A 12,687-nucleotide genomic window follows, 5' to 3' on the forward strand; every position below is an offset into this window, starting at 1 on the left:
GGGGGGGTGAGGGTTGCAGGGGATATCATTTTTTATTGGCCATCTATGATAAAAGAAGCATGATAAATGTTATTACGTGGATAGACTGGCATTTTGGCACAGCTAGTGTAGCCAATTCTTACTGTGGCGTGACATTGTTTATTGGGTATCTATGATAAAGCAAGCATGATAAGTGATATTACGTGACTAGACTGTGTAGGGGAGGACTGGCCGCGAGGCCCTCCTCACCTGCAGCCTTCTCCCCAGGTGAGGACCATGACTCGGTGGCCGTCCCCTCATGCCACCCGGGCCCAGGTGGAGGAGGGGTCACCCGCCGACGACATTGCCCACACATATCCGTTCCCTGCATATACCAAAATTCAGTTAGGCCTAGAAGCCATCTTGTTTAGCAAACATGGCGTGAGTTCAGCACACTGTAACGAGGCCCCCACCTTTGGAGGGCCTTTCATGCATCTCCGCCGCCGCAGTAGCCCTGGTAGATCCGCTGCGAGCGCGTTCCCATGAGAAAGTCGGGTATGAGCTAACCCGAGATGCTAACACTGTAACATTTTATCGTTCACAATGTAATATTGCACCCCGCATGACCTGGTCCGCGAGGCCGGGGTGACGGGGAAAAAGCTGAAGCATCACTATCTGAAGAAAGTAGAAAATAATCCAAGTATTGGTATCAACGAACTACCTCTGTTTAAACAGATCCTGTAAACTGTGAATAAACCATAAAGATGTAACGTTACATGATACCACCCCAGGTCTGGACTAGTGCTGCTATAACCACAGAGAAAGATGTCGACCAAATGTATAGCCTTTATCTGTATAAGTGTTCTTACAATTTTATGTAGAAACCTGAACTCATATATGTTTTCTTAATCACCTAAAGCAGCGAGCATCAATTTCTGTAGGCCATAACCTAGAACTACCTCGTGTAACGTCTAATGTACATAAAATAATCACACCATGTAGTAAATATAATGTTAGGTAACGAAAAGGTACTCGGACCGACTGTATTAAAGAAATGTGTAACGAAATTGAAATATATATGTGTGTTTAAATAACATCAAAATAAGGCGGAACATTATAAAAGTTCTGCATTCAAAAGTTAGCAACGCACGAGGAAAAAACCTTTGTGAATATATGCAAGGCCATTCTCCCTCCCACCCTACCAAGCCTGCCAGATAAAGAAGCTAAGGCCTGTGCCGCGCTCCCTCACCTCCCCCAACCAAGCTGGAGCCGCTTCAGAGAGTCAGAGGCCCCGGTACCGCACCCAAGGCCACAGCCCGCCACCTGTGTTATTTACAGCACGGTAATAAACCCACGTTTAAATCCACTGATCTACCAGCACCCTCTCGTAAATTCCACAACCCCCCCTAGACCACCCCAAGAATCATGACCCCGTGCAAAGACGACCCCCATCACTGGGACAAGACACAGAGACCCATTTATATAATAACTTCTAACGCGGCAGACAGACATGTATCATTCGGCTCAGGCCCCAGAGCCCAGGCCCTCGACCTAAAATACCGGTCAATAGGACACAGGTAAATCTCACCCCAACCGACAACCACCGGACCTCTCACTAGGTGCATTCCTCATGTGTTGCGTTTATTTTATAAGACAAACTGCTGAGCGATTTATTGATGAACTTAGATGTCGTTTCTTGAATAACTGCAGTGTGCATGGCCTAGGGCAAACGAGTCAGGAAAGGTATTCATCTTTGTCACAGGCTGCCCCAGCATACCGACACCGCTCGGATGACCTCAAGCTGGCCTGCCAGGCCCAACCCAACCCACGAGGCTGACCAGTGACGTCCTCACGCCAAGACCAACCACGCTGCAGCAACACCTATAGTTAGTCGACGCCACCCAATCCCAATTAACTTGTGCCCCCTATAGTGTGTAGGTTCTGATGACGGTTTTTGTATTAGAAATACGCCTGTCTTTGCTATTGTCAGACAGAGCGCTCTCGGAGGTTGCAGAGTTCTTTGCATGCCCTATTCTTTGGATAAACTCCCACTTACGCTCACCCGCACTCTGTCTTGGTCTTATTCCCACTACGGGAGAGTCCCTTATTGTCTCTCATTGCGGGGAGGATCGTGCTGAAATTGGGGGCGCTTCCTTTCAACTGGCATTTTGGTAAGCCAGACTAGCCATTTCTTACCGTGGCCTGACATTTTTTACTAGCCATCTATGATAGAAGAAGCATGATACATGTAATTACGTGTCTAGACAGACTTCCATTGGTGCAGCCAGTTTGGACATGTTTTCTTATTATGGAATGACATTTTTAATGTCAAAGTCAAGTAGTATGTTTTTACACATGGATATCGTCATATATTGGCAGAGCCAGCTTGGACATGTTCTCTTATAGTATCTTTCCTGGCATTATGCGCAATTCAACAAGTGTTCTTGGATGGTTGGTTCGGGCTCGCTCGCTACAATCTGTCACTTTTGCATATTCTTGGCAAATATCTACGCCTCCCGCCCCCATTGAAAAAAAATCACCAAATGCCACTGCAAGAATTCACAGATATGTAGATATATAACAGTACATTTCAATGTAGCGATCCCAAATAAAGCCAAAATACAATAACCGTGCTTTGAGTTTGTACAACAAAAGAGTGTTCCTACGAGACTGGGTATACTCGTAATTCTGAAATCCAGACAACAATACAAGCACAATCACCAGTAATTTATACAGAGAAAGAGGGAATATCCCCATCCCTCACACAAAAATACAATTATTGGTTTAATCTGAAAATGTTCATACTCAACTTTATGATAGTCTCACATATTCTGGACACACTTAATTGGGGCCCGCAAATGTAGATCATCTAAAATTTGATTTTATGTGTGAGAGCAATGAACTCAAAATCCAGTTTAGAAAATTTTAAAAAAAACTACGAATTGCATAAAATGGTGGGAGCCCTCCTTGAAAATTAAATATTTTAATAAAAATGCGGATAAGTCCAGCAATGTACTTTATTTCTGTGTGGGGTAGGCAATGAGGTCAGAGGGGAGTCATCTCCTAAACTCTCATTTTATTTTGTAAAATGAACCCATAAGTAGCGGGACTATAGGGGGCCAATCTAGAACCTCAAGGTCTATACTAGCTCTCAATATCAATCTAGAATCTCAAGGCCTATAGTAGCTCTGAATATCAATCTATAATCTCAAGGCTTATAGTAGCTATCAGTATAAATCTAGAATCTCAAGTCCTATAGTAGCTCTCAATATCAATTTAGAATCTGAAGGCCTACAGTAGCTATCAGTATCAATCTAGAATCTCAAGGCCTATAGTAGCTCTCAATATCAATCTAGAATCTCAAGGTCTATAGTAGCTCTCAATATCAATCTGGAATCTCAAGGCCTATAGTAGCTTTCAGTGTCAATCTAGAATCTAGAATCTCAAGGCCTGTAGTAGCTCTAAATATAAATCTAGAATCTCAAGCCCTATAGTGCTCTCAAAGTGAACTAATCGGCAATGCTTACAAAGGCTTACATATCCAGCTGGATCTGAATGTCATTGCGGAAAAGGAGAGGATGTCCACTTCAAGGGAGATGAAAGTCCACTTGTGCAGACCACCCAACAAAGGGTGTTTTTTATTCAAACTGCTCCTGTATCCATCTCCCTAGGAGGAGCAGAGGACCCACAGGAGTCTGTACAAACTCTGCATGTGTCTGGGCTGTTATAAAATCGCACCATGTGCAGCCATGCACAAACAGTGATCCTCTGTGCTGGCTGCTTCACCTCCTCTTCCATCAAACTGGGGGTAAGGTGAGGCTTTCCGAAGCATGCCCCTTAAGACGAAAACAGCACTTAGTGCCATCAGCATGCTGAGTGGTAAGGGTAGGACTAGCTGCACAGTGCGTGGCACAGAAAGTCAGGCCAGAAGCAGAGCGGCGATGCTTCGTGGAAAAGTGCACAAAATGGAGACAGGGCTTACGTTTTGGATGGAAATGTGGGACTCCCACACACTGTACCTGTAACTATATCTATGGGTCTCAATAATGGTTATATATCTCAAGGGATCAATACAAGGGCTTCCAATGCCATCCCTCGCGCCTCCTATATCTCCATCCCGCCTGACCTTCTTGCTCCCTCACCTAAAGGTCACAATCTTGGGGTACACTTTGATAGTGACATACGATTGCAACAATTCACCATTACTTCTGCCTCTGCTGCTCGCATTAACCTCCTCGACATTAGGACAATTCATCCGTTTCTTACTAACCACTCTACAAAAACTCTAATCTCCACTCTCATACTCATTAAACTTGACTACTGCAACCTGCACGCTCTACAACATACCCAGATCCTCCCCTACTTGTACCTATCAACAGCATGCTAGTTTGCTCTCCATGCACAACCGTTCTATTTTCAAGTTCCTTCTACTAATCTACAAAGCTATCAATGGGCTTGCTCCCAGTACTGGCCTGATTGTATCTCAGTTTTCCTCACCATCTTGTTCCCTCCTATCCTTCTCTGCATTCAACCTCACAGTCCCATACCTTCCCAGTGCCTCCTCTCGCTTCCATTTGTTCTCCCTACTCACCCCCTCAACTGGAATCCACTGCCGATGACATCATCATCAATAACTTTATTTCGGCCTGGAATCAAGTACATCATGACACATAAAAGACAAAAAAAATTAGAATAGATATAAATAAATAGTACATTCCATCCACATTAGGACTGAATCGGTGACAGTGACCATAAAACCCGGCTGTACTCCCACAGACTCAGTTCTCAATAGGGACTTCTTTATACAGATTAGGGAAAACAGTTAATTCAACATTTATACATAAGGCATAAGTGCTTCGACCAAATGGGGTTGCCCAGGATCCTTTTTTCCAGAGGGGCTGCATTTGCACTAGTGAGCCCAAGCCATGGTGACCTATATTCAGGAAAAAAGTCTGCATTATTCGGGGGGTGGGCTCTGACTTCTATCATACTATTTGCTGAAGAATGGCATTTCATTTCGAAACCCAATATACCATTTGCCACTCTCGGCTCCCTAAATTATATTCGTATGGAATCAAACACACTTTTCCCTTGCTGGCACAACCTGGTGCAACTTAAGATATCCCCCCGTGCTACAAATAAACAACCCCGAACAACTCAGAACCAGTGGGTAGATTTATTCATACGGGCTTCCCTAGGTTCATGACGGGGTGGAGCCAATTTGGGAACCTTGTGCAGCTATAGTACCCCTCCATGTAGACCGCTGACGCCTTGCTGGATTTAATGGTTTTGGTGCTGTGCCTGGGTGTCACATGGCCAACCCTGCTGCACATATTTCCTGTCTTGACCTTGGCACTTGATGCACCATCTGCCCACCAAGTTGGGGTTGGCAAGGAAGTCGGCGGTGTGGGATGCTGAAGGCTCAGGGTGTGTTCAAGGGGCCCCAAATCAGTTGGAGCCAGAATCCCTTTATCGGACAGAACTCTTTCAGGTTCGATGGACTCCCCGATGTCACTAGTATACCCCGACCTGGCCAAAGTGTTGCTGGTCGTATCAAAACGGCCAGCAGGATTAATGGGTACTGCTGACTGTGAAAGGTTTGGGACACCCGTATCTCCATCTACACTGGTTAATGGATACCCCACCATTTCCATATGCTTCCAAGAGCTGTAAGAGCAGGTTCTTTAGTATCGCCAGCTCAGACAAAACTGTGTTACATTTGCACCTGTTGCCAGTCAGGTCGGGGGTGTCTGTTTGCGGCTGGTCCTGGGTGTCGAGATGGATATGGGGGGCTGGTACAAGGCTAGGGGCAGACTTTTGGCACTCATGGACCACAATGGTATATCCTGCGTCAGTGTGATCACTCTACCCCAGGTGTCCACCTTTCAGGCTTTACTGTCCATTGACACCCCGCCCTGTGATCCACCGGTGTGTACAGCGATAGAAGGGCTATCACCCTGGATGTCCATCGTAAGTACAGCTGTGTCCCCCACCACACTGATTGCAGCGCTGTCAGGAGTATCGATGCTGGGGATCGAAGTGTCGAGTAGTGCGGTGCTCATCAAGGTCGGGTGAGGTAATTGACATTGTCATTACTGCCTCCTGTGGCTGTACAAGGGCAGAGTCAATCAGAAACATTGGGCAGGCTCCCGTGCAACCCCCCTGACAGTAATAAGCAGGCAGTGGCATTGACTATAGCATCTACATCCTGGTGCATAGAACTACAAGCAACAACGTTCCTGCTGCTGTTGTAGGCTAGTCATCCTTATTGTCTTTCACATTGCCTTTTCTGGAGAGGGGTCTTACGTCTCCTGCCGTCAGTACCTTTGGTAGGGATACTGTATGAATTGGGGCAGCTTTCAATTCAGACTCTGATCGACTGGGGGAAGTTGCAAATTCTGTTGAGTATACTGGCCCCCCAGTTTCCTCAATCTATGAGAGACTAAGTGTATTATGGCAGAAAGGTTTGTGTAAGGTTTTAATGGAATGGGGGGCAGATTGTTTGAAATTATTGTTAACAATAGGGGCAACAATTGAAGTTCTTATAGCGACACCTCACTCAGTAAAACAAACCTTGTTTAGACATGTGTGGAACTGCTTTAGAGAGAATCTAATGAATTACCAATGCTTTGGAGACCACTTTGTCTGGACAATCAAGAACTATAACAATGTCGTTTCCTATCTGAAAAAGCACCCTTCAAGGCTATTTAGGTCCCACATTTTCAGACTTTAGTTAAATTTACTGCCAACCCAAGAAGTTCTTGGTAGACGAACTAAGGTGCCTATGGAACAGAGACTTTGTCGGCATTACTTTAAGGAGGTAGAGACCTTAAAACACTTATGTGTCCAATGTCCCACTTTGTGTATTCTGAGGGGCAACATTACACACCTGAATATTAGTGCAACGGAACAGGAGCTGTGAATTAGGATCTTGAACACAAATGAAATGTCCTTGTCAATTAGGCTTTTAGAGTTTTTAAAGGCATGTTTCAAGGAATTTTAATGTTTCTATAGTGTATGTGTTTTTCTAATAATGTTATTGGTTGTACCATGGAGTGTAGTCCCTATCCTGATGATGATTTTTAACATGTGGATCCCAGGCGTGGAAATGAAATTATTTATAACGTTTTAAAGAATTTTGTATACTGGTTTGTTTTTTCTTGTTTGTGTGAAAAGTGCATATTTGTACTGTAACGCACATTAAAATAAAAAATATTTTAAAACTTCAAATTGTGAGTAATTTCTGTTTAAAAATGACATCCATGGTCTTCAAATAAATACAAATCTCACTGAACAGCATTCCCCAAAGCTCACCACAATAGAATCTCTCCCACTACTCATTGCAAAGAGACCTCAAACCCACATTAATCCGAAAAGATTGCTGTCACCCAAGTCAATCACTTACCTAAGGATTCCTTCAATGGAGGAACAGTTCCAGTCACCCTCAAACAAGGTAATGTCACATCGTGACTATTCCCCCCAGATGTCCCCCCGCCAACAACCACAGGTCAATTACAAACCATATTTTACATTCTTTTTAAAAAATAAAAAAGTAATGAAGCCCATGTAGAAATGCATCTTCAACAGCTCCAACCACTTTGGCTGATGATAGTCTGGCTTCCTTCCTCGTCTCCGTTCCAAAACAGCAATTATCAAAATCTGGTAACTACCAAGGAGGATACTCCATGCCTTGTGCAGCAAGAAGATCTCAGTGGAGCAACTTGAAGACCACAAGACCCCAACCCTCTGGAAAAGACTTCCGGCTCCGACTTCACCTGGGTCGTCAGCTTCTGCATTCACTGCCCAGTCACTGGTACGTGCTCTCCTGCTTGTCCCGTTCTTGTCTCTCATAAAGTCCCTTAAGAATCACCCCTCAATCTCTCCTGGTGATCATCCACCACCCCAAGGCCAACTATGCACAATTCCTGATGCTGCATCACCAACAAGCCAAGCCAATAGCTGGACACCTGCCTTTCCATCCACAGGTCATGGAATGCATTATGGATCCTGCAAGGAAACCTCTCCAAAACAGAACTGCTCTTCCACAAAGCACACCGCTATCCACCCATTGGGCCAAACTTCACCATCATAGGACAGTTGATTACCACAGATGCAAGGTCAAAGGCCTCCAAGCCACTTTGTCTTGCAAATCATGCTCCACAACCAGACCATAAGGTCATCTCATCCACTTTCTATTCCTCTGTCCATTCCAACGCACCTTATCTATCGATCACACCCGAGGAGGACCACACAGGGCGGTAACTAGAACTACCATCAACCTCAGGAAGAGCGTCTGTCAATTAGAAAGCTGCAGGCGGGTCAGAAGGCTCACCAGACAACAGTCCAGGGGGATCCCATCCTACCTACCTCAAGTCCCGCCACTGGCTCCCAACACCTCTTCATCCCCCAAACACCTTGCACTTCAGGAGAGAGGCGCGGTGCTGTCCCAGGACCCTGCTCTGTGACCCCACACATGCTAGGTATGTGAGCCCCTCTCTGCCACCTGGACGTCCAAAAGCGCCTCGAGGTGATTCGGTTAGCAGAGCGGCGCTCTGCTCCCTTTTTTATTCGGTCTATCATTTAAGACACTGTGCCGGCCCTAGTACTTGGACGACAATGTGGCCGTGTTGACTCCAGGTGCCCCTTCTGTTCTTTATGATGAGCCTCCTGTGTACTCGGCAATATACTTACATTCAGTTGTGCTCACGTTATTGTAAGATTGAATTTGGTCTTTAGAACCAAGTGACCATTTCTCTCCACAGATGCAGACTTCGTACTTGCTGTACTTTGGCAGTACACTTAGGTGCTGAGTACATGGGGGCACTTGCCCCGGTTCTCCTTGAACAATGGGGGCGGGAGTGTCTTTTTGCCCCGGTGTACAGAATCAAAGTATTTGCATGGGGGATCTTTGGAAGTGTGAACAAAAAAGAAAATAACAAAAATTCGGCTTGCATGAAGGCATCGTAAAAGGCAAGCAAGTGGTGACCGTTTACACCCTTGCGGGGCACGGCAGGGCTTCTGGCTCCTCTCCTGCCGTGCTCAGGCTTGGTGACGTGTTAGCAAGCATCTTGCAAAATTAGCAAGTACTGCTCACTTCAAAGTGGGAAGGCAGCCTCATCATCACCTCTGTTCTTTTTTTGATATTTCTTACTTTTTTCTCTTTGTTTTATTTTCTAGATTTGGCACGCATCTCACTTTATTTCCATTCTTTCTTTCCTGACTTTCTCTTTCTTTCTGTTTTTTTTTAGCCAACTCACCTTCCCTTTTTCCCTAGCCTCAGTCATGTGACTCCTACCACACCACCCACATGATTTTGCTGCTGTCTGTCTTCCTGTCGCTCTTAAGCGTTAGGTTAGCCCCCAACCATCTCCCAGGTCAGATGTCCATGGCTTTCTTTAACGTGAGGCCACTGATTCAAACCCCAATAAGTTAGCTTGGCATGGTAATGCACCTGCCATGAAATACGGTCTGCAACCAGAAGGTCCTGCACCTGCTGTGAAACGTTGTGTGCAACCAGAAGGTCCTGCTGCCCCTGAGACTGGCAGAGAGGCATAGAAGAGAGGGAAATATGGAGATACAGAGGAGAAGAAAGGAAAGAGAGGGAGAAAGGTTGATACAGATATGGAGAGGAATGGGAAGGGAGAGAAAGGCAGGGAGTGTGCTAGACATAGAAATTGGAGGAGAATAGGAGGGAGGGAACGGTGGGAACTGGGTTTGGGAAGGGGCAAGCAAGGAGAATAATGGAGGTATCTGGGATTAATGTGTGGAGACAGAGGAGCAGGGGTACAAGAGAGGATGAGGGAGTGAGAATTGGAGGGATAGAAGGAGCAAAGGGAAACAAAATTAAGCATTTGAGGGATGAGAGAAGGAGCAACATATGGGAAAGTATATAGAGAGAGTTGGAAGAGGGTAGGCGGTGGGAGGATTGAGGTTCATTGGAAGGTGGAGGGAGAGGGGAAGGGACTACAAATGCAGAGGGGTGGATGCAGGGATTGTGTAGACACTCTGAGTGGCCCTTCATGGTGTAGAACGTCTGCCCCCAGATGTTTACATGCAGCCACAAACTCCGAGAAACAAGAAGGTATAGAACAGAAAAATAATCTGCACCCCTGCAGAGGCTGCAAGGATCCAGGAATGGATTTGCTACCCACCTACCGGTGCAGCAGAAGCACATGCCCTCTCTGAGGCCCTCCTTGAAACGGGGCTGAGAAAATGCTAAAACCTTGTTGCGATGTTCATCCCAGCTCCAGAGTGCTGCTCTGATGGCCAGAGATTCTTGTCAGTATCGCAGGGACAGCATCTGTTCCTTTCAATCTTTTCAGTTGAAATGGGCCCCGATCATTGGTGGGCCCCCTGATAAACTGACCCATGTTGCCAGTCTTCTGACACAGCAACAAGCTCTTTTCCTTCGGGAAATGAAATGTATGATTTGCAGCACACACGTTACAGGCTGCCTTTGCTAGTGCCTTCAGGACGTCAACTCCCTCTGGCCTCTTGCAGTACCCAGCAACATTATCACCTTGTTGCATTTGTACTCTGGTTTCCTCTACATTAGCACCTTGCTGTCAAAGATTAATAGCTCCCCACTGGCTGCATTCCATGATAATCTGCAGCCATTAACCCCCCTTGCTGCATTCTTTTGACCCCATTATACCTTAAGCATCCCATGGTTGCTTTGGACTGTTTTCCCCAGCTGTAGATAAGGGGGCTCAAAAACATAATTTTGAAATGGGCCCTCGCCAACCCTGACAAAGTTTTAAACAGTCCTGCAGCTTCCTACTGCTTTGTATTCACTTCTCCCAAACTTCCAGCCCTTACACCCCATGGTCGCTGGGTTTACTCAGATTTTTACAGGTACCAATCAGAACTCATGAAAGGTTCCATTTGTGACGCACGTGTCCATTCTCAGCAGTCAGGCCTGTGCTTTATGTCAATTCACAGCACGTTGGTGCCGACCAGAGCCTCACTATTTTCTGTCTCAGCTGAGAGGCTGTGGTTTGAATGGGCACGCATTATACCTCACTCGCCTCTTTTCGGCAGATTGTGGGTCATCAGCATTCCTCCATTAAAAAGTGCAATTCTGATATAATGCACCTTTTGGACATGGACACCAATATGGATTAATTTATCAGATGACAATTGTACTTGAAAACATTTGCATGGCAAGAGTGTCTGCAATAGTGGTCATTTCAATAAACTGCGTTTTACATTCAGAATATTTTTTTGTGCTAGTCTCCTGAATGAAAAGCATAGCATTATGCTATGAGCGTTTAGACACCTTACGAATGAATCCCATGTTTTAACCCGCGCAATCTTACGGTGTGTGCAGCTTGCTGGTGCAAATCGTGCTAACTTTTGCAGCATTAGGGTTAAGGAGTTGGTAAGTGCAAAATAAATAAAAATAGCCCCGTACTGCAAATCAAAAGTCGGAACCCAGAGTAGTGCCCCTTAGATTGTGTTTACTCCCTGTGCACTCTGCTCCATTGCCACCGATGAAGCTACCCCCTGTGCACACTGACTGTACACGAAGTTGTTCTACCCTTATTTCCCGTAAGCGCAACGCTGTGCTTCCCTAAACCCCAAATGTACTCTGCACTCTCGTCCTCCCCTGCATACATGGGCGTAATTTTAGGGGGGGCAGGGGTGTTTGCCCCCCGTCCCCCAACTTTCATGGGACACCATTTGTCCCCATTCATTTTGCTGGGGCACCTTCTCTTCAGATGCTATGCCCCCCCCCCACCCCCAACATTTTCAGCAAAGCTACTCCACTGCCTGCACACTGGGAGCTGCGCTAGCCCCTGCACACTACACCCATCTCCTACGCCCCCTGGTCTCCTGTAGTTCTCCCAGGATACTCGGAGCTGTGCCTAACTCACCTGTTCCAGTCTGGGCGGGCTCTCGGGCTCCTGGTGCCCGTTGCTCGACCCCTTCTCCCCGCCGCCTCCTGACAGATGCCAGTTGCTTGGACTGGGGCTCGGGGGCAGCCCGGAGTCCGGACTGTCCAGCACGCGCTCCCCGCGCTTCTTGATGTCCAGCAGGTCTGGGACATCTTGCAAGTTCAGTCGCCCCACCATGAGTGCAGATGCCCGAGCTAAACCTGGGGGTAGCCGGAGGCAGGCGGGCTCCCGTGTTAGAGAGCCGGGGCGTGTCGGAATACTTCTTTCAAATAACTTTGAAGCCTTGTCCCGCTGGACCAGGAGCGTGCCCCAGTATTCCAGCAAGGGAGCTGGGTGTGATTCCTGTGCCCAGTCCTCGACCCTCAGAACTCACCACAGAGATGCAGTCCAGTGGTCACACTGTGGGGGGACTGAAGCACAGAAGCAGGGCGAGCGTGGAACCGGGGAAGCCACGCCCTGCCAGTGGAAGGCCACGCCCACGACAGCTAACAGAGGGCGAGGAGCCGGCTGACCACGCCCAATACGATTCAAGACCACCCCGTTCACTGACCGGCCACGCCCTCTTCGGCCAGCGCAGAGCTGTGAGGAAGCAACCAATGGCCGTTGATTGGCCGCGCTTCCGAATATGAGCCGCGCCTCTGGTTCGTGACGCGCCTCGCGCACTGCTGCCATCAAGTGCGGTAGCTGGGAGCAGAGCGCGCGAGTCCGTTTAGAGCGGCGTAGAGTGACTGCCTCTGAGGGAAGCCCGCGCCAGCTTCCGCCTCAAGGGACAGTTGTCTGCGCCCGTGCCCGACTCCAGACACGACGCATACCGCCTCTTAAACAACTGTGT

General features: G+C 47.1%; 1 protein-coding gene across 1 annotated transcript in view; it reads right to left on the reverse strand.

Moving 5' to 3' along the window:
- Positions 1 to 12,272, reverse strand: part of RFLNB (refilin B) — a 58,544-nt gene extending 46,272 nt beyond the window's left edge. The window contains exon 1 of the mRNA XM_069615167.1: positions 11,835 to 12,272. Within this exon, the coding sequence (XP_069471268.1) occupies positions 11,835 to 12,032 (198 nt within the window). The 5' untranslated portion in view covers positions 12,033 to 12,272. The remainder of the gene's footprint in view (positions 1 to 11,834) is intronic.
- Between the last annotated feature and the right edge of the window lie 415 nt (positions 12,273 to 12,687).

This window comes from Ambystoma mexicanum, chromosome 9 (genome assembly GCF_040938575.1).
Source record: "Ambystoma mexicanum isolate Mex_15411 chromosome 9, UKY_AmexF1_1, whole genome shotgun sequence".
NCBI lineage: Eukaryota > Metazoa > Chordata > Amphibia > Caudata > Ambystomatidae > Ambystoma > Ambystoma mexicanum.